We start from the raw sequence: 21336 nt of genomic DNA, 5'->3' as shown, positions 1-21336 counted from the left end.
TTATTCAGGGCCTAAACCATGTGCTTGATAACGGCTAATCCTGTAAGTTAATGGAGAAGTCTTCGTAGCATTAAAATACCGCTGGCTGCCCGTGTTGAGTAGTGGAGTGCATAAAATGTAACAAATCCTCTGATATTGCTGCGATATGTAAGGTGGAGCTCACAGATGAAAAGGTTCCTGTGTTTCTTTACACAGGGGAAAGGGGTGTGTGTAAGAACAAGTTATCTGGGAGCCAGGATTTCAGGGATTGCTCAGCCCCCAGGCAGCCTACATCCTTCCTAGGAGGAAAGAGCTCTTCCGCCGCTTGTGCCCTTCACTGGGGATGGGTCTTGGGTCACTGGGGAATGGGCAAAGCACACTGGTGGCCCCCAAAGGATTTGTGATAATCCATTTGCTTTCTGTGTATTTTTCTCTGCTTGTTCTCTGCAGTTGAAGTCATAGCTGATGGTGAGTCTGTCTGCCAGGGCCCATGCTGTGGCCCCGGGAGCGGGGACGCGTGTGCCCGCTGCTGCCCCAGCCTCTCCATCACCCAACATGGGAGCCCGAGAAGGGGCTGATGGCCCTGAGCTGTGCTGCGGGTGGATGCTGCTGGGTGCCAGGAGCAGTCGTGCGTGGGGAGGACAGGGGAGCCAGCTCTCTCCCGTCAAATGGCATTGCCTGAACCCAGAGCACTGCTGGCCTGACCACGAGGGTTTGTGTCTCTCAAAGACCTGCTGCTGCGGCTGACCGGTGGACCGAACGGATGTGCAGGCAACGTGGAAGTCTTCTACTTTGGAGCCTGGGCTAAAGTGTGTGGGTACAGGTGGGACATGCGGGACGCCCAGGTTGCGTGCCGGCAGCTTGGCTGCGGCTCGCCGCTTGGTGTGATGCACTATTTCCCTTCGAGCGACGCGTACCCGTACATGATGACGGAGGTGAACTGTGTGGGCTCTGAAGACTATCTGTGGTATTGCCCTTACAAGGAAGATTACTCTGCCTGTTATCACGGGGACGCTTCTGTCATATGCTCAGGTGGGTTTCTGTGTTTTGGTGGCATTTTCCTGAAGAAAACCCAACTGGAGTTTGTGTGAGGCTGGGAGAAGTCTGGCCAGCCCTTGCTCGGTGCTCTGCAGGGCAGCGGCGGGTCGTGGGTGCGTGTCCATGACACAGGGTGCTGTGTTTCAGAGTGAACATTGTGGCTGCTCTTGCAGACTGTGTTCAGGAGGTCTGGGATTTGGGCGATGGCTCCCCTGCAGAGCAGGGTGTGAGGGGGGGGTTGGTTTTGAGACAAACCACCCTCTCCACGGCTCCCTCCGTAGCTCTCCGTGAGCTTCTAGGATGTGCTCTGAGGGGAGCCAAGGGGTGCAAGTGCCTCACACCCTCTGGTTCTCTCCTATTCCAGACTCAGGACTAACAGTGCCTCCACCAACAGGTAACCAGATATTTCTGTTTACATCCTTTTTCTCCTTGGGGTCGTCTGCCTCTTGGGTGCTCTGTCTCCATCAGAGCACAAGACCCAAACAGGCTGCCCTTACAGACCCCTTGTAAGGTCTGTGTTGCTCAGGGAGATGTGGGATTGCTTGGAATCCATGGAGACTTCCATTCTGGGGGAGAGGTTTGTTTGGCACTCATGTTCATGACGCTGCAGTGGTGATGTCCTTGAGAAGTGCTGTGTTGGTTGGTACTGCAGCCGTCGTGCTCGGTCCTGCCACATTACAGTGCCGACTGTGGGGTTTGAGTTTCATTGTTCTGGGCTTCCTTTTGGAGGGGGGTGACTCCCAGCAGCATGTTCCTCATAGGCAAAACACTGCTCGCTCACCTGCTGCTCTCTCCCTGCAGCACCAGGTGGCTCCAGCTCCACTTCCCCTGTGTCATCGACCACAGGTACGTCCGGAGCAGTTGATGGGTCTGACTAGATCCTGATCCCAGTTGTGGATCACAGAATCACAGGATGGCTGAGGTTGTAAGGGATCTCTGGATGTCAGCTGGTCCTGTGTCCTGGCTAAAGCCAGGTCACCTAGAGCTGGCTGCCCAACATCATGTCCTGATGGCTCTTGGCCATCTCCAAGGATGAAGAATCCAACACCACTGTTGGGAACCTGTGCCCATGGTCAGTCATCCTCACCATGAAAAAGTGATTCTTGATGTTCAGGGGGAACCTTATGTGTTTTGGTCTATGCCCATGGCCACTTGTCCCATCACTGGGCACCACTGGAAAGAACCTGGTTTTTGGAGAAGGTTGACTTCCAGCAGGTTATTCCCCTTATGGCAAAAGCTACTCGCTCACCTGCTGATTTCTCCCTGCAGCACCAGGTAGATCCAGCTCGACTCCCCCTGTATCGTTGACCACGTTTAGGTCTGGAAGGGTTAAGGGGTCTGGTTATCTCCTGCCCCAGGTGTCCCACTGTACAGGCAGGCCCTGCCAAGGGGGGTTACTGCCCGTGCTGGGTGAACCTGTGCTCTGGGTTGGGGGGAGACAGGGGTGAGGCTTTGGGGTGGAACCATGTGCCCAAGAAAGAGGGTCTCTGTGGGGCCCCCCCCTTGCAGGGTCCCATGCCCTTCTCTGGCAGTTTCTGGTGATACGATTTCAAGAGCTCTCTGCCTGTCCCCGGGCTCTGCTCCTTTCCTCAGGGGACAGCTCCTGTGGTGGCTTGCTTCAGGGTTTATCCAGCTCAGTCCAGAGCCCAGGCTACCCGGACACCTACCCCAACAGCGCCCGCTGCGTGTGGCACATACGGCTGCAGGAGCTGGATCACAGAGTCGAGCTCCAGTTTTTGGATGTCGAGTGAGTCCGGCGGGGTGGCAGCTCTGGTGTGGGCAGGGTGCCCAGTGCTGGCTGTGGGCTCAGGGGTGGCTTTGTCCCCATTGCGGGGCCTTGGCCACCTCTGCCTGAGTGCCGGGACCAGGCTGGGAATGGGATCGGGTTGCTTAAGCCCTGCAGTTCCCCCCGGTACTCATGCTCAGAGGTGTCACAGACCCTCCTCCCTCTCTGCAGGCTGGAAGGCAGCAGCTGCCAGTTCGATGCCATTGAGGTGTACGACGGCGGGTCCCCTGGGAGCCCACTCCTCGGGGCCGTTTGCAGGAATGACCATCGCATCTTCAAGTCATCCGGACACCAGCTGACCATCTTGTTTCGCAGTGATGGCAGCGTCACCCAGAGAGGTTTCCAGGCCTACTACTACTCATTTCCTGCCTCCCACAGCACCACAGGTAAGACTAGATCCATCCTTTACTCTTCGCCGGGGCAGAAGCACAAACTCTTCCTTAATGGCCTTCTAACAGCTCCTAACACCTGTGGGCATCCAGACCCTCTGGTTCCACTGAGGCGTTTTGGCTCAGGGGCATTTTTTTTGAACAGGACTGCTACCAGCATGCTGGTTTTTTTACCTGATGGGAAGGGATGGGACTTTCTCCACCTCTGTCAGTGCTGTTGCTGAACCATTATTGATTTTTCTGGCCTTTACTACAGGCAGAGGAGTTACATGTTCATGGCACACTCATTGCTGCAGCTGAAGAGGCCAATGTTCCTGCTCACAGTTACTACTCATTTTCCCCAAATAAAGAGGGCTGACGCATTCACATGCAGAGCAGTGAATGTTTTGCAGCTGAGTTGTTGAGGAATGAGCCCAGGTGCTGCTCTCTGCCTGAACCCCCAGTCGCTCCAGATGAAGTTTTCCCCTTGTCGCTGACTTCAGGTAGGGCCTAGAGAAGTCTAGTTATCTCCTGCCCCTGCTCTGGATCACAGAATCACAAGATGGTTGATGTTGGTCTTGCTCGGTCCTACCAGGTTACAGTGCCTACTGTGGATCTTGGGTTTATGTATCCCAGGGTTACCTTTGGGGAGGGGTGCCTCCCACTGGGCTCCTCATCTTAGGTAAAATGTTGCTCTCTCACTTGCTGCTCTTTTCCTGCAGTGCCAGGTATCTCCAGCTTGACTCCCACCATGTCATCGACCTCAGGTAGGCCTGGAGGGGTTGAGGGGTCTGGTTATTTCTTACTCTTGCTCAGGGTCACAGAATCACAGGAGGGTTCGTGGGGTCTGGTTATTTCTTGCTCTTGCTCAGGGTCACAGAATCACAGGATGGTTGAGGTTGGAAGGGACCTCTGGAGGTCGTCTAGCCCAACATCCCCTGCTAAATCATTGCTGGGTCATGCTGAACTTGGTGTCCATCAGGACCCTCAGGGCCTTTTCTGGAGAGCTGCTTCCCACCTGGGTGGCCCACAGCACATACTGGTGCTTGGGATTGTTCTTACCCAAGAGAAGACTTGGAACTTTTCCTTGTTGAACTGTATTTCCTGTTAGCCCATTTCCCCAGCCTGTCGAGGTCCCTCTGGATGGCAGCAGGACCCTCTGGTGGATCAGCTACTCTTCCCAGTTCGATGTCATCAGCAAACTTGCTGAGGATCCACTCTATTCCATCATTCCAGTGATTAACAAAGGCATTGGAGGCTCTGCTGATAGGAGCTATTACACATGCAGAACACGAGCTGTGCTCAGGGCTGGTGGGATGGAAGGGGAAGACTTTGAGGTGTAGTCACACAGGGACCTGTCATGCATCCAAGTAGCGATTGTGGGTCTTGGGTTTCAGTGTCCCACAGCCTTTCTGGGGACAGGTGACTCCCAGAGGGTTGTTTCACTTAGGCAAAATGTTGGTCGTTCGCCTGCTGCTCTCTCCCTGCAGCACCAGGTGGCTCCAGCTTGACACCCACCATACCACCAACCTCAGATAGGTTCAGAGGAGTTGAGAGGTCTGACTAGCTCCTGCCCCCAGTTACAGATCATAGAATCACAAGATGATTGAGGTCGGAGGGGACCTCTGGGGGTCATCTTGTCCTGTGCCCCGCCTAAAGCCTGGTCACCTAGAGCTAGCTGCCCTCATGGCGCTTGCCCATTTCCAATGATGGAGAATCCACCACCTCTGTTGGCAACCTGTGCCCGTGCTCAATCGCCCTCACAGTAAAACAGTGTTTCCTGATCTTCAGGCAGAACATATATGGAGCATGTGAGACGGGGTCCCCAGATGGAAAGGCTCATATTTGTATTGGGGTTGTTTCTGTACGAGTGCAGGCAAAGGATTTGCTTAGTCCTGGTTGTAGCCAATGAGAGGAATGTAACTGCTCATAATTTTGGGGCATACTCCTCTTAATTTAATACCAAAAGTACAATGCCTCAAATTATCCCAAAATAGCAGTGCAGGCGATTTCACACCTGGTGTAGCCACTTCTTTGCAGTCAAGCAGTAATGTCACAAGTGCTCAGAAAGCACTGTCTTTGACCACTTTTTAAGTATTGTTGTTCCACTAATTTCTATTTCAGCTGTTTGTTCAAGCACATCATTTGAGGATAGTGCATATTTTGAAAGTTTAATTGTTCACATAGTAAATGTTAGGTCAGTGACAGAAGGGTTTTTTCATGTTTGCTAGAAGGTGAAAATAAAAACTGAAAATCTCTCAGCCCTCAGTAGGTCTCTTGTTTGTTCTTTAGGTTAAAAGAAGTAAATGTGTATTTTTTTCTAATTTAGCATATAATTCAAAAGATGGTGTCCATTTACACATTTCTCCTTTCTTGGGGTAGTTTGAGCTTGTACTGAAAAGTATCCTACAAATTGATGAGTTTATTTTACTTCTTAGATCTTCATTCCCCTGTTAGTTGATTAGGCTGCAATTGATCTATATATAAATTTCATGCAATTTTTTGACTGTGACGTAAGGTCTTCATGTTTATGAATTGGATATTTCTCAGCATTCTTTTCAGAAACAAAATAATTCTGATCTTTTTTCCCCTCCCTTAAGTCATTAGCAATTGTAATAGAGGCGAACCAGGCTCAGCTGTGACTTTTTCTCCTTCAAGGAACAGCTGACCTTCAGAGGTCTAACCTTAATAACTGTGCAGTTCAAGTACTTGTATCCTGCTAGTGCAAACACTGAAGATCAGCATTATAAAAGCTATTCAGTATGTTTATCATCTCTTAGTCTGCATTAAGATGATATATGAACCTTATAGAAAGACCACTGAAGCTGGTAGAAGTCACTGTCTTTAAATTTTGGACCTAAAAATCTACATAGACATATTCCAAAAACAACCTTAAATGGTGCATATATATGTTATTCTTTTCATATTTTTCTCTACAGAAGATTATCCTTGTGGCGGCTTGCTTTCCTCTCCATCTGGTACATTTCAGAGTCCATTTTATCCCAGAAATTATCCAAATAATGCCAACTGTGTTTGGGAAATAGAAGTAAAGAGCAACTTTCATGTCACACTCACATTTAGAGATGTTCAGTAAGTAAACATTTTTTTACTTGTGAAGGTGAATGTATGAGTTCAACAACTTGGACTTACTAAGCAGATAGCTGCTTGATTTCAAGGATCTTTTTCAAAACTTTTAGTACATCTGAGATGAAAAATATATTAATTTTTGTTTATTTAGTCAACAATGTGTCTGGCATCTAATGAGACAGAAATGAGAGGTTGTAATTTCTTCTCCAAGATTTGATAGTCATATCAATAAAATGTACTCTTTTGCAATGAACAGTTAATCTGAATAAAAAAAAAAAAAAAAAAAAAAAAAAAGAAGCATTTAACTAGACATGTTTTTTCCCCAGGATGGAAGGTGGCAGATGTCTGTCTGACTATGTGGAAGTCTATGATGGGCCACTTCATACTTCTCCTCTCCTTGGGAAATTTTGTTCTGGTTATTTTCGCACATACACATCTTCCTCAAACCTGCTGACTGTCCGATTTTACAGTAACTCTCGATACACATACAGAGGGTTTCTGGCTGACTATTATTCCATTCCAGCAAATCAGAGTACTAGTAAGTTCATGTTTAAAGCAGAAACGTGTTTCTCATTTATTTGCTAATTCACTAGTTGTTAATCTCGTACCACTTCAACGAATCACCCATTTCATGTTATTTCAAATTAGATCTGTAGCATTTCATAGAGATGCAGGTATATGGTTTGGATTCTGAACTCCTTCTGCAATATCAGCTGCTTCTATGAAAGATATGGTTTGTTTAAGTCACAACTTATAACCTTTCTTGGTCACTTCACTGAGCCTGTAACATATTTTCTTTGTCATCTGCTAGCACTTCTGTGTTTGCAAGATTACATGCATGTCGTTGTGAGCAGATACTACCTCCGGTCACAAGGCTACTCTGCCTGGAATCTCACCTTGAATGACCCCTATTGCAAACCCAACATTACATCAGAGTATGTTATATTCAACATACCATACACTCGCTGCGGCACAGTGAGAGAGGTATGATTTAAAATGTTTCCACAAAATGTGCAAATATTGTGAGTCTCTAAAAATTCAAACCAAATTTTTCAGTTTGGAAACCAGCACAAATTTAAAGCTATATTGAGCTCAGCAGGGCCTGGAAGTGTCCTGGTGGTTATGGGCTGTCTCTCCCTCTGCTGAGGGATAAGATTTGTTAGCACTCCTATTTCCTGCATCTTCTGCCAGAGCATTCACTTACAGCCCGTTATTGACCTCCTAAGGAATAAAGTGTGGAAGGAAGCAAAATCTTGACATTTTCAAGGTCCCACATGGAGTATGGTGGTTAAAAAGGTCTCAGAGATTTTATTAAATATAGCCAATTATGTTTTAATCCAGATTTCAGCTTAAATACTGTGCTGGACCTGAACCTTCAGTCATTTAATGTTCAAAGCATTGTACAGGTTGTATCTAATTCAGTTATGGCTACATTTAATGTGAGTAGTTTTTGAGGCACACATTGTAGGCATTGAATATTACGTATAGATTACAGATTCATTGTCTTGAGAACAGGAATGACTAGGTTCAGACTTCTCCGTGGCAGACTTTCTGGGGAAAAATACATTTACTGGGCACATTGCTGTAAGGATACAGCAAAGTTTAGAATACATAATAGGAAAACTGACTATATGAATTAATCTTGCATTTTATTTTATATGCCAAACAGGGAAACAACAATACAATAATATATTCCAACATTATTAGAGGATCTTCTTCTGGTACTATAATCACAAGAAATAAAAGTCTTCACTTGCATGTCAACTGCAAAATGCTCCAGAACACATGGGCACAAACAATGTATGTTGCAGAAGATAATTTTGAAGTCAGCGAAACTCAGTATGGCAGATATGACGTAAACCTTACATTTTATCATTCTTCATCCTTCTTATGGCCAGTGTATGACTCACCATACTATGTTGATATCAACCAGAATTTGTTCCTTGAAGCTTACTTGCACAGCTCTGATCCAAACCTGGTGCTATTTGTGGACACATGTGTGGCATCTCCCACTCCCCACAATTTTACTACCGTAACCTACGATATAATCAGGAACGGGTAAGATCTTTTGCATTACAATTACAAAGATAACTGCCTCTACACTCCTGTAGATCTTCTTTTTTTTTTTTTTTTTTTTAAATGGAGTACTGTAAATACAGCAGCCATTAACGTCAGCTTCTAATTAATTAATGAACATGGGAATTTGGGGTTTACTGGGGGAAAGGGGATGGATTGACCCAAAATATAAGATACACACACACACAGAGCTTAAAATGACACATAGACTGAATGGCCAGTTCACCGTGGATTGTTATTACTGAAGACGTAACAGTGACATATCTCAGGAAAGGATAATTCACCTTCAGAAGCACATACAAACACTAGGTATATAGACACACGACAGGCTGAGGGGAGATAACATGGCTCAGTGCTGCTTTTCCTTATTGCAAGTTTCTGAACCATCTCCATCATGTTTAAAAACCGCTTGTCATGTTATGTGTTATATTGCATGTAAATGACTGATTGCAGTGTGTATTCATGAGAACTCTTTTGTTTCTTTTTAGGTGTGTTCGAGATTCTACCTATGCTACCTATTATTCACCCTACAGACATGTGGTCCGGTTTAAATTCAACGTCTTCCAGTTTATTCATAAGAATCCGTTGGTTTACCTGCAGTGTGAACTAGTGGTGTGCAGGGTCTATGACTATTCTTCCAGATGCTACCAAGGTTGTGTTACTAGGTCCAAGAGAGAAGCAAGCTCTGGCCAAGAAAGTGTGACTGCTGTTGCTGGCCCAATACAGCTTCAGGAAGCTGGTGCTGAGAATATGAATTCACATGATTTTAAATAAAATGGTCTCCTTTGACAGATAGCATCTTTAAATGCCAATTTAATTCTGAAAGAAAGTATGCTGCTGCTGGATTACCAGCAGCTCTACAATAAATACTAGGAATGCATTTACTGACTCATGTCCGTTAATCTCACTTCACATCAGCTGTCTTCATCTGCATATAACAAAAATGCTACTGCAACAGTTCTGTGGGGAGTCTGATGAGAGAGAGCACAGGCAGCTCTGTGGCACTCACCTCTTCCCAAACTGCCTGCCGCTTGCAGCTGTCGTGTCCAAAAAGCCAGTCTGAAAGCTTCCCTGACAAATTTTCAATCTCTAAGCTTTTTGTTCATTGTTTGTTTTCTTAATGGTAAAAGGGAAATGTTTAAGGTGCAGTTTAAGTTCTATAAACAAGCACTACTAATATAAACCTGAACCTGGATGTATCAGAGTGCAAAAAATTGATTAATCTTTCAATTTGATCTAGAATACCTTTTTTTTTAATTTTATTTTTTATGTTTGGAGGTAACAAAGTGAGGGATCAAATGTAATCAGGTCCTCTCATCTTTCCAAGAAATGGACCCTTGTCATCCAGGAGAACATGAATTCAGCTCCTGCTCCAACTGATGTTTCTCATGTACCATTTATTATCGCTGTCAGGCCCCTGGCAGTTGCTATTTTCAGTATTGCTAGGTTTCTTTTGAAACATAAAGTGTAAAAACTAATTCCATACCAGATCATGTAAGCCTTGGTAAACACCTGCAGCTGATCACATTGGTTGAGTAATTTGATGGATTGAGTAATTTACTTGCATTGACAATTTCATTGACAATTCAAGACTAAAATCCAGGCATGAAAGGCTTTCTGTGGTGAAGGCTCACCTCATGAGAAGAGCCAGAAGGAAGCCAGAAGACCAGGGAAAGTTTGCAGCTCAATAACAACCCTCAAATTAGTTGTGACCTGCAATATTAGGCTCTCAAATCTTAGTACTTGAATTATCACCTTCCTCCTCTCAAATTGGACATCTCGACTCTGTTAGTGAAAAATGCAAACTGGGTTGTGAGGAACCCAAATGGCCAGTTCCTGCTTCACATCAAACATGAGTTTGTCTCCCTCTTTCTCAGATGTAAATTAAGATCAAGAGTCCTTCCTTTCTATAGGACAGTTGTGAATGCATCACACAATGTGTGCTGTGTGATAGCCAGTATCGGAGTCCATCTGCACACCTCTGAAAGGTACTTCAATAAATCTCAGTGAAATGCAATGTATGTATTTCAATTTACCCTTCAGGCAAGGTGGGCACTTTGGAAACTGCCCTGTAATGTTTCCTATTTCCATTGCAGTCTGTACTAGCAGGCAAAATACTTGAATGCAAGTACTACTGTTGTACTCTGCTAAGACTTCTTTTAAAATTTGTTTTCTATAAATTCCAATTTTCTAAGAAGGAGATTAAATTTTGCATAGAAGTTTCGCGGCATAATGAAATGTTTCAGATGGAGAAGGTTTTATACAGCTAAAAATACCTAGGCAATCATGCATGACTAAAAGAGAGAAATTATTCTTCTGATTGCATATGGATCCTTATACATAATGTCTGAATATTTTGTGACCAGTTCTTTAGGGAGGTCCTTTTTGTTGAAAAAACAATCTATTTGTTATATTTTCAATTATGGCTGACTTTCAATATAAATTATGTAATTATGAAATCAGGCAGAATTTTTCTATTGTGATATTACTGTCTTGATTCCTGAAAGTGTGTCTGCATTTGGACTCAAAGTTTTGTTGTCTTGAAGAACATCATCTGTAAAATATAATTTTTCCAAGCAATTTGTTGTTCATACATGTGTTTCTCCTGAAAGAACACAGGACCGTCATATACCTGTGTTCTGGAAAAATCCAGTAAAATCTTATTTGTGGTCCAGATCTGCTGTGAGATCAGCCCTGCATAACAGCTTATGTCTATGACTTACTGCTTAAGCTAGGCGCCTCTGTAAACTTCATACAAATCCTTATTATACTATTACTGTGATGGTATAATTGCTGCTACAGCCTAACCTAGCACTTCAGCGTCAGCCAAAAGCAGTTCTGGAAAACAACTTAAAATTCCCATGTCTAGTTTTGAGGGGTTTTTTGTTTTTTCTTTGTCAATGAATAAGGTCAAATGAAGTCAGTATAACTTTATTAGGTAACAGCATAACTATGCTTCATATCAAAAAAAGGTGCCAATTTTTCTGCTTGCATTTTTGCAGGAAAAAAAGGACAACTAGCAGCCACAACAAGTGAACATCACCAGGACTAACAGTGCCTTCCTGGAGTGCTGTGTGGCACAAACATCTCGGCGGTTGCAGGATGGCAAGAGGTCTGTCACTCCAAGAATGCCTGGCTGCAGTCCTCCTTCTCCGGGCTGCAACAGCCCCGACTCCTCCTCAGGGCATCCGCAGCTCAGGTGGGTCAGCACCATAGGGGCTGCAGAGGTGACCTAGTTTGATTTTCCTCTTCAGGTAACGGTTGCACACAACCTCTGGTCATCACTGGGCTCTGAGGAGAACAAACCACTATATAAACCGATACAACATCAGTCTTGACTATCCAGCTGCGGGTTCCAGTAGCCAAACCTCATCACAGTCAAATGCAAGGCTTCTGCTCCTGTTTTCAGGTGAACAATAAATATTGTGAATATTTTTTTAATATTTAATATTGTAAATATCTTTGCCTGCAGAGACATCTGTAGTAGGCAGTTTCTAGAAAGATCTTTGAAGAAGTTGGTGCCTTGAAGAAGTGCTGTGCTTCTTTGTCCCCTGCCTGTGGCTGCCTGCATGAGCTGGGCTGGTCTCCTGCACCTCTGGTGGCCATGGCACAAGATGGGGCACAGCATGATGTTAGCAATGGCACACACCTCATTAGAGCCCTCATCGCACAGCAGCTTTGCTTTGTTGTCTCTGAAAAGTGCTTTTTCACCCTTAGCACTGGATTGTGTGTGATCAAGGCTGGCCCTGGACTGTGGCCAAGGCAGGTAGAGATAGACTTCAATGATTGCTCTCAGATCAGCTCCACCTGAATCAATAGACCTTTGGTACCTTTATTTCAACATTTATGACCTTTGGAAGAAGGGGCAGGCAACTCAGAAGGACTCCAAGGATGTCTTGAGGGAGAAAACTAGAAGAGCCAAAGCCCAGATAGAACTTAATCTGGTTACTGACGTAAAAGACAATAAAAAATGTTTCTATAAATACATTAGCAACAAAAGGAGAGCTAAGGAGAATCTCCATCCTTTATTGGATGTGGGGCGAATCATAGTGATAAAGGATGAGGAAAAGGCTGAGGTATTAATGCCTTCTTTGACTCAGTCTACAATACTAAGTCCAATTTGCCTTGGGGTACCCAGCCCCCTGATCTGGAAGACAGGGACAGGGAGCAGAAGGAAGCCCCCATAATCCAAGGGGAAATGGTTAGCGACCTGCTACAGCACTTAGACACACATAAGTCTATGGGGCCAGATGGGATCCCCCCCCGGGTACTGCAGGAGCTGGTGGAAGTGCTCACCAAGCCACATTCCATCATTTATCATCAGTCATGTCCAACCAGGGAGGTCTCGTTTGACTGGAGGTTAGCAGTCGTGACACCCATCTACAAGAAGGGCCAGAAGGAGGATCCAGGGAGCTACAGGCCTGTCAGTCTGACCTTGGTGCTGGGGAAGATTATGGAGCAGATCATCCTGAGTGCCATCACGTGGCGTGTACAGGACAGCCAGGCGATCAGGCCCAGTCGGCGTGGGTTTAGGAAAGGCAGATCCTGCTTGACTAACCTGATCTCCTTCTATGACAAAATGACCTGCTCAGTGGATGAGGGAAAGGCTGTGGATGTTGTCTGCCTAGACTTTAGTAAAGCCTTTGATACTATTTTTCACAGAATTCTCCTGGAGAAACCGGCTGCTCATGGCTTGGATGGGCATAGTCTTCACTGGGTAAAAAACTGGCTGGATGGCTGGGCCCAAAGAGTGGTGGTGAATGGAGTTAAATCCAGTTGGTGGCTGGTCACAAGTGGTGTTCCCTAGGGCTCAGTACTGGGGCCAGTTCTGTTTAATGTCTTTATCAATGATCTGGGCGAGGGGATTGAGCGCACCCTCAGTAAGTTTGCAGATGACACCAAGTTGGGTGGGAGTGTTGATCTGCTGGAGGGTAGGAAGGCTCTACAGAGGGAGCTGGACAGGCTGGATCGATGGGCCAAGGTTTGTATGAGGTTCAACAAGGCTGAGTGACGGGTCCTGCACTTGGGGCACAACAACCCCACACAATGCTATGGGCTTGGGGAAGAGTGGCTGGAAAGCTGCCTGGTGAGAAAGGACCTGGGGGTGTTGGTCTACAGCCAGATGAATATGATCCAGCAGTGTGCCCAGGTGGCCAAGAAGGCCAACAGCATCCTGGCTTGTGTCAGCAGTAGTGTGATCAGCAGGACCAGGGAAATGATTGTCCCCCTGTACTCGACCTTGATGAGGCTGCACCTCAAACACTGGGTTCAGCTTTGGGCCCCTCACTGCAATAAAGACATGGAGGTGCTGGAGCGTGTCCAGAGAAGGGCAACGAAGCTGGTGAAGGGTCTGGAGCACAAGTCTTGTGAGGAACAGCTGAGGGAACTGGGGTTGTTTAGCCTGGAGAAAAGGAGGCTCAGGGGAAACCTTATCGCTCTCTACAGCTCCCTGAAAGGAGTTTGTAGCGAGGTGAGGGTCAGTCTCTTCTCCCAAGTAACAAGTGATAGGACAAGAAAAAACAGCCTCAAGTTGCCTAAGGGGAGGCTTGCCTTGGATATTATGAAAAAAGTTCTTCACTGAAAAGGTTGTCAGGTGTTGGAACAGGCTGCCCCGGGAAGTGGTAGACTCTCTGAAGGTATTTAAAAGACATGTAGATGTGGTACTTTGGCACGTGGTTTAGTGCTGGGTTAATGGTTGGACTCAATGATTTTAAAGGTCTTTTCCAAACTAAATGATTCTATGATTAAAAAGCTTAGCACACTGGAGAAAGTCAGAATACTAACCTTCTTAGGTGTAATTGGAGCTGTGAATGAACAAACTGAGCTAATGTTACAGCCTCTTGTTTTGGAACATGTTCAAAACTTCCCAAGGGAAAAAACCTAGGTCAGACTTTACTGCCTTTTCACTTATCACATTAGCACTGTGATAACGTAACAGCCCGAGGAAGATTTTCTGTGTAAGGTTTCTGAGGAAGAAGAGGGATAAAAGATAACATAGATTGAGGACTGTACCGGATGAAAGTTTAATGATTCACAAGTACTTAATATTTAAGACTAAAGTATGTGGAGTAGCTAAAGGGCTATAACAAACTTCTGTTATCATGAATCTACAACCTACATTATTGCAGCAAAACTCCAAATGTCTCCATAATTTTTCACTCTATTAAATACTGGTGAATGAATAGAAAATACATGAACATCCCTATAACAATATTTACACGATCATCTTTGTACTCAGGTCTGAAGTTTTCCCCACCATTCTTTGGTTATGTATAGTGAGCCTCCTCCATCTATATATCAAATCTCAAAATTTAGGTCAAATGGTGTCATTGAAGTGCTCTTAGTAAATACAAATAATGATTGTTAATAACAAACATCTACTCTTACATTTTCTTTTTTTAATCATTTTTCCATAAGTGTACTGATAATTCTCATTTGAGAAGGCTTGTATTAGTATTTATTTCTCTTCCAAGGCTTCTTGTCAGTTCAGTAAAAGCCTTTATTATTAATTTTCTTAGCTCAGGTTCTTGGTTCAAAACTGCAACAATCTTCCTACACTGTAGGGTGGCAGCTACCAAGGGCACAATTAAATAAGTCAATAGCTATTGTCTTTTTCTTTTTCTTTTTTAAGAGATGACTCATGCATCCTTATGACAAGACAGAGTAGATTCATTGTGTTATTGTATTCATGTGAACCAGGGAATGCCAAAGCCAAAGGCAGTTCAGCACAGTGGAATCCTCAGGAAAAAAATATAGGTCATATAGGGGATGAGATGTATGAGATTCTTGTAACAGATAACCTACAAACACAATGCAGCATCTTTTTTAGAGTATTTTAAACATTTTTATATCTGCACTGTTCTTGGACCGTATTTATTTGGCTTACAGTCAATCTAATAAAACTGAATGTCAGTGAAAAGCATAAGATATTTGATATCACCTCACTTTAAGGCGTATCCACCACCTTTCCCCCTTTTTTTTTCTTTCCGTTTTTTTCAGACAAATCAACCAATACAAAATTCCTCTTATCTAACAAAGGTATGTTTGCAAGGTCTGAAGTGACCGGGTTGACAGCTACACCTTGCCTAGACTTTTCAGCAGGCCATGAGCACTTGGGCAGTCAGTTAGTGTCTGCCCATGCATTATGCTAAGCCAGCTTCTAAGCTTTATACTAATTATTGGTTATTTACATAATGCCAAACACAGGCTGGAGCCCACTGGGCAGACTTTATCACTTGCTCAAACTACTCAAGAGCATCACTGTGTTTTCTCTTCATGCTAATGAACAAAATCTACTGCTTGACATCAGCGCGGTCCTGCCCCAATTGTGCCAGGCTCTGTAGGAAGGCATAGTACAGTCTGATTTGGCCTTTTGGAGTTTTCCAATGTGGAAGTTGAGGCTTGTTGCCCTCAGTATGCACCCATGTGAAATTTATAGAGTGCATCAGTTGAGCAATAAGCATTTCAGCAAATATATTTGGAATGGATTTTGAGGAGTGTATTAGAGGCCTGATCTTTCAGAGGTTAAGGCAAACATTTAACTATATTGATAATTTACAAAGATTTTGGGAGACTATTCATAGCAGAAAAGTTATGCACATAGCTTATTTAAAAATTTGCAAAGTATTTTTGTTAATTCAGATATATAATTTTAATGACATATCTTGGCTCCCAGTTAAATGTCAATACATTGTGCAGTATCTGATACAGCAATGTATGTGTAAAATTGAATTCATCTAGTGTGGCAAAATTCACTAACTTCTTTTCCCTGTCTCCAAATTTTTATGTAATGCCTAGTAGTAAAAGGGGTGGGGGAGGAACAGATGAGATGTATTTGTATTTGTCATTGCCCAGACATTTAGTACACTATGCTCTTGTTGTCTCAGATTATCACATGTAAACCACCCTTCATTTTATGAAAAGCACACTGTCAGAAATGATCTGCCCAGTTCAGTGGGGAAAAAAAAAAAAAAATAAAAGGAAATGGTACATACTGCATTTTTCATGCTATCTTGCTACATTTGTGATTCAGAGAAAACAGACAGTTCAGAAAACTAGGTCATGTTGGACTGGGTATTAGACTAGAGATACGAAGAATTTTTTTTTTAATTTATAATTTTTTCTTTGTTGCAGATTTTAACTATTAAAACTACACAATCCTAAGTAAAACTGCTTGATACTTTCAGATCTTTGATTAGTACAAGGAAAAAATGCAATGAAAAGTGTTAAGAAGTGTTAAGAAATATGATGGATACAAATAACAATCTAGTCTACTTTAAATGACAAATCAAGGCATGTCATCTTTGTATGAAAGGTATAAATACTCAGGGCCTTGTGCAGAGAAAATCTAAAAGCAGTAGTCCTGACTTTTCCATTATGGCTCTTTTTTTCTTCTGTTTTTTAACCTCTGAAGGAAGATAAAATTCCTGAGACGCAGCACTGAGCAGCACAATGTAGATTTCTGCTGTCCAGGCCACTGCTTCAGGAATTTTGGAGAAGACCTTGCATGAGCAGGGCTGAGTGGGGAAATCATCAAAACCAGCTAAAAGTGTAGACTTATATCTTTGGGAATCAAGACCTTTAGTTTGGTTGGCTTCTTTAGGATTAAAAGCATTAAGTACCTTTAATGTGTTTTTTCTCTCCCTTAGAACCAGAGGTGTTTCTCTGCACATACATATACTTGAAACACGAGACTGGATTCCAGTACCACAGTTATGTCACAAAAAGGAATTCTTACTCTATTAGCTTTTGAATTTCCTTAAACACAATACATACCAAAAATTTAGCGACACTTGTTTTCATCCAATAACATTCCAAGTAAAAAATATGTATTAATTTTTAAGTAGCTTAATTCAGCTTTTACTTTGAATTTCTATGTTTAACCAGAAGAAAAATTGCTTTAAGATAATTTTTTGGACGACGACAAGTTCTGGCAGATATACAGAATGAACAAAATGTCCTTGACAGACATATTGTGGCCAGAGAATTAGTTTTAAATACATTTTCAAAGTTCACAGGGTCATTAAAAAGCTTCAGAAATATGCTATTGTTGTCAATTTGTGACAACAAAGGGGAAAATATGGAGGCTTGCTAAAATCAGACATGGAAACACATTCTTGAAAGGAGCTGGAATGGTTAAAAGCATTTAGACAAAATGGTATATACAGGTCACTTTTAGCTTTCTGTAGAACTTTTGTTGTTTATCAGTTTGTATCAGTTGTAAAGTAGCATAAAAGTTGAGCAACACATTATAAGTGGATTGGTGCTGAGGAGCAATCACCATGAAACTGATAAATGACTGACTTCTGTGTCTTATATTGAAATTACCTTTTACACACAAAGAAATGCTTATTACTTCCCTATATACTTTCCTTGGGTTTATACATAAATCACATAGCACACACCTGCAGTACAACACCTCTGACGGACTCTGTGTTTCAAGCACATGTGGCTTTTTATGCATCTGGGTATTTTTGCACATGAACCAATGACTTCCTTTGAGCAATTCCCCTTGGCAACTAGCAGCAAATTTCCTTCCTGCTGGTCCTTCTCCTGGTTTGAAGGCAAAGCATCAAGGTGAAGAGATGGCAACAATTGGGAGTCTTGGAGACAAGTCGTCTTCTCAGTTCACACCTTCTTTTTAGCAGCCAGCTGCCCCTGGCTCCCCACATCTAGTATATATTTTATTTCAGTAAAGCTTGGAAGAGAAACAGGCATTGCTTGAAGACTAAAAATCACTCAAATAAAAATGCTTCAAAGAACTAAGGATGGTTTAAATAGAGATGTATGAAAAGAGGTTGGAAGGCTAAACCCAGGCTTGAGGATCAGATAAAAAGCAGTAGGAGAGAATGCAGCTGCAGGGTATTGTAGGACGGGAGCAGATATGGCCCATAAGAAGCATTCACTGAGGTTGTACTCACAATGTTTTCCAGAAACCTTTCAATTGTAGGCTGTTCTGACTGTTGAGGACCTTCATTCATTGTGTGACAAAAATGCACATGTATCATGTCATAAGAGAAGCGCAGGTCTGATCATACAATGAGAGAGTGGCTTGTAGGTTGGGTTGTATCCTCGAAGACTATTTGTACGTCCCATATCCCAGGCATATTACTGGGAGGCATTTGTGCATCACCTCTGTTGGATCCTGGCTGTCCAGGGTCTGCAGATGTAGGAAGTTCCTCGACACTGGCAGGTAGTGCAGGAAAGCTCACAGAACACGAGTGTCCAAAAATATATGCATTACCTGTCAGCAATTAACTATAAGCTCTGTGAAATTCTGTGCAGCCATCGGCTAGTGTTGCCAACCATCTCTTCCATGCTTTATCCTGCCTTTTTCAGAGGTCTTGCAATCTTACCAGACACTACCAGGGCCAATGTGGGATGTGCAAACAGAGCCATGCACAGAAATTAGAGATGAACAGACTAAAGATCTACAGGAGAATCTAAATCAAATAGAGGAATGGGCAATGAGAAAGCAAATGCAATAAAATTGTAGAAGTGGTGAAAAGAGCATGAAATGTGTTACTTAAGGAGGTATTTGCTATGGACAATAAAAGAGGCAAAACTGAACTGTTGTTTTAAGCACGACCAAATCAGATGGTGTAGTCTGCCACTGGAGTTGGTAATGAATCACTTGAAATCTTTATAGAAAAGCACTTACAAATTTAGCAGAATGTATCTTTTGGTATGTATACTATTTAATAAGAAGCATATACATCTCTACAAAAGGATTAGGGGCATATATTCAACTCTGTATACCAAATAGGATCAGTCAGGCACCTAGTTAAACAGCAGCTGCCACATAGGCATATGTAGAATAATACAGGTGCCTGAAATAGGCTGTGTACAATCTCTATATTTCTGCCTGATTAAGTCTAAACAAGGGAAGAAAAATGACTCTAAGCTATCCAATATGGCTGTACCCAGATTTCAAATGTAAACATGCTGACAACCAGAGGTGACAATGAGGTTACATACAAGCCAAAACTTGGTTATTGACTCTTCTGCTACAGGCAGAAAGAATCGGTTCAAAATGGAGAACAGGATTCAAGAAATTAGATGTTGCTGCAAACTCTTGATTCAAAATTTCTTTAGCTTTTCCAGATTGTTTTGTGGATATGAGACCCTACCCAACTAGGAAACTACCGAAACATTAGACATGGGTATTATGGATGGATGGCGTACAAATTTATTTCACCTGTATATAGCTCTTCATAAGATTTCTGATATTTATTCTTACCACTGTCTTAGACTTACAAATGAACATTTCTCCTGTTGTAGGGACAAAACAAAGCAGACTAAAAGTACAAGTCTGAGAAACACTGGGTGCTCTCCTGGTGGGATATTACCCGTTCGTATTCAACATGAAATGAATGGAAATATATCTAAGAATTTAAGTCCTGCAGAACATTCCTGGACAGATACAAAGGATCAATGTGAAGACTGATGTGTGTAAGCTCCCTTGTGCAAGAAGCACATGTCAGAAAACTAATTCATGGATCTAGAACACAGAACATTATAGTAAGTAAAATCTTTTTTTTCTTTCTTAAACTGAAAGAAAATTATTGATCAAGGGAGATAGCAGGACTTTCTAGGCTATAGAAACAGCTCTAAGTGCCACTAAAAATGAAAACTGTATTGGAAAAATTCAATCTTTGGTAGTTTGGACTTGCATTTTTCATTGAAAATGCATAGAAAAGATAACATTTGTTTCTTTAATCAAAGTATAACCATATAATTTAGTGAACACTTGTTCCCGTGAACAGCTGATCTCTCATAGAAGATATCATGAGTTAACTGAGTCTCATTTTCTTAGACAAACTTCTTTAGATTTCATGTGCCTGACACCTTTTGTATTAAGACCCCATGTATTCTATCTCAGTGACACGTGATCAAGAGTCGAGGAAACGGTGAGAACAGCAATGACTTGCTGATACGCTGTCAGGAATGCAACCTCATACATCAGATTGTTTACAGTTTTTTATGGCACTTTATTTTGCAGAAAACTTCCTGCTGCTCTAATATCAGTACGTGCAATAGAAAGGAGAGGTAACCTGAGGCATATTTTGTACAGAGGACTCTGGCATTTTAGCAGCTCCAAATCAAAGGTGCCTGTTATCAAACTTGAAGACGTAGGTCCTAATATAAGCTAAAAAACATTTACCACAATTGTCAGAAATGCACCAGTATGCTGGATTTGGTGACGCCTGACAAGAATTCTGACAGCAAAGTATGTGTTAAAGAATCATACTAGCAGATGTAATTGTTGTGGATAAACTTAACCACAGCACATTTAGTCTTCCTCTATCCTTGAATCTCCTTAACATCATCCATAAATTTTCTATTCAAGGTGTTCTATTCATATTCACTAGATAAGGCTGGATGATCTGGAGATCCTCTAGTCCATGCTGTTATTCAAAGAAGAGTCAGAGAAAACAAATTGCTCAGAACTGTGTCCAGTTGGGTTTGAATATCTTGAAGAACAGAGGAATCTGTGACCTCTCTGGGAAACCTATTCCACTGCTTGACCACACTCACAGTGAAATTCTTTTTTCTTATGTTTAAGTGGAATTTACTCTACTTCAATTCATGCCCATTGCTTCTCGTCCTGTCACCAGGCACCACCGAGAAGAGTCTGGCTCTGTCTTTATTCCATCTCATCAGGTATTTGTACACATTGATGAAATCCCACTGAGCCTTCTCTTCTCTGGGCCTCTCCTCATATGAGAGATGCTCCAGTCCCTAAATAATCTTAATGGCCTTTTGCTAGACTTACTTTAGTATGTCCATGTCTCTCTTGTCCTGAGGAGCCCAGAACTGGAACCTGCACCCCAGATGTGTCTCATCAGTGCTGAGTAGAATGGGAGGATCACCTGCTTTGACCTGCTGGCAATACTCCTCTGAATGTAGCACCAGGATGCCACCAGCCATCTGGTTGCAAGGGCACATTACTGTCTCATGGTTGATTCGTTCACCAGGACCTCTAGGTCCTTTTCTGCAAAA

At 42.9% G+C, this 21336-nt stretch overlaps 1 protein-coding gene across 1 annotated transcript; it reads left to right on the top strand.

Moving 5' to 3' along the window:
• Positions 1 to 809: 809 nt before the first annotated feature.
• On the top strand, positions 810 to 9108 carry CUZD1 (CUB and zona pellucida like domains 1). The gene is made up of 8 exons (XM_032988756.2): positions 810 to 1011; positions 2611 to 2764; positions 2975 to 3189; positions 6111 to 6261; positions 6585 to 6796; positions 7070 to 7242; positions 7928 to 8316; positions 8823 to 9108. Exons 1-8 carry the CDS (start codon positions 810 to 812, stop codon positions 9106 to 9108), a joined length of 1782 nt encoding a protein of 593 aa, XP_032844647.2.
• Positions 9109 to 21336: the final 12228 nt, after the last annotated feature.

The sequence above is a fragment of the Tyto alba genome, unplaced genomic scaffold (genome assembly GCF_018691265.1).
Source record: "Tyto alba isolate M040663 unplaced genomic scaffold, T.alba_DEE_v4.0 Super-Scaffold_1, whole genome shotgun sequence".
NCBI lineage: Eukaryota > Metazoa > Chordata > Aves > Strigiformes > Tytonidae > Tyto > Tyto alba.
Note: the sequence above shows the minus strand (reverse complement) of the source record. Positions and strands in the feature narration are given on the sequence as shown.

Excerpts from the sequence above, each read along its gene's own strand:
- CUZD1 (XM_032988756.2), top strand. The coding sequence starts at position 810 with ATGCGGGACGCCCAGGTTGCGTGCCGGCAGCTTGGCTGCGGCTCGCCG. Across the intron at positions 1,012-2,610 it reads CGCTTCTGTCATATGCTCAG|GGGACAGCTCCTGTGGTGGC; the intron begins GTGGGTTTCTGT and ends TCCTTTCCTCAG. Across the intron at positions 7,243-7,927 it reads GCTGCGGCACAGTGAGAGAG|GGAAACAACAATACAATAAT; the intron begins GTATGATTTAAA and ends TATGCCAAACAG.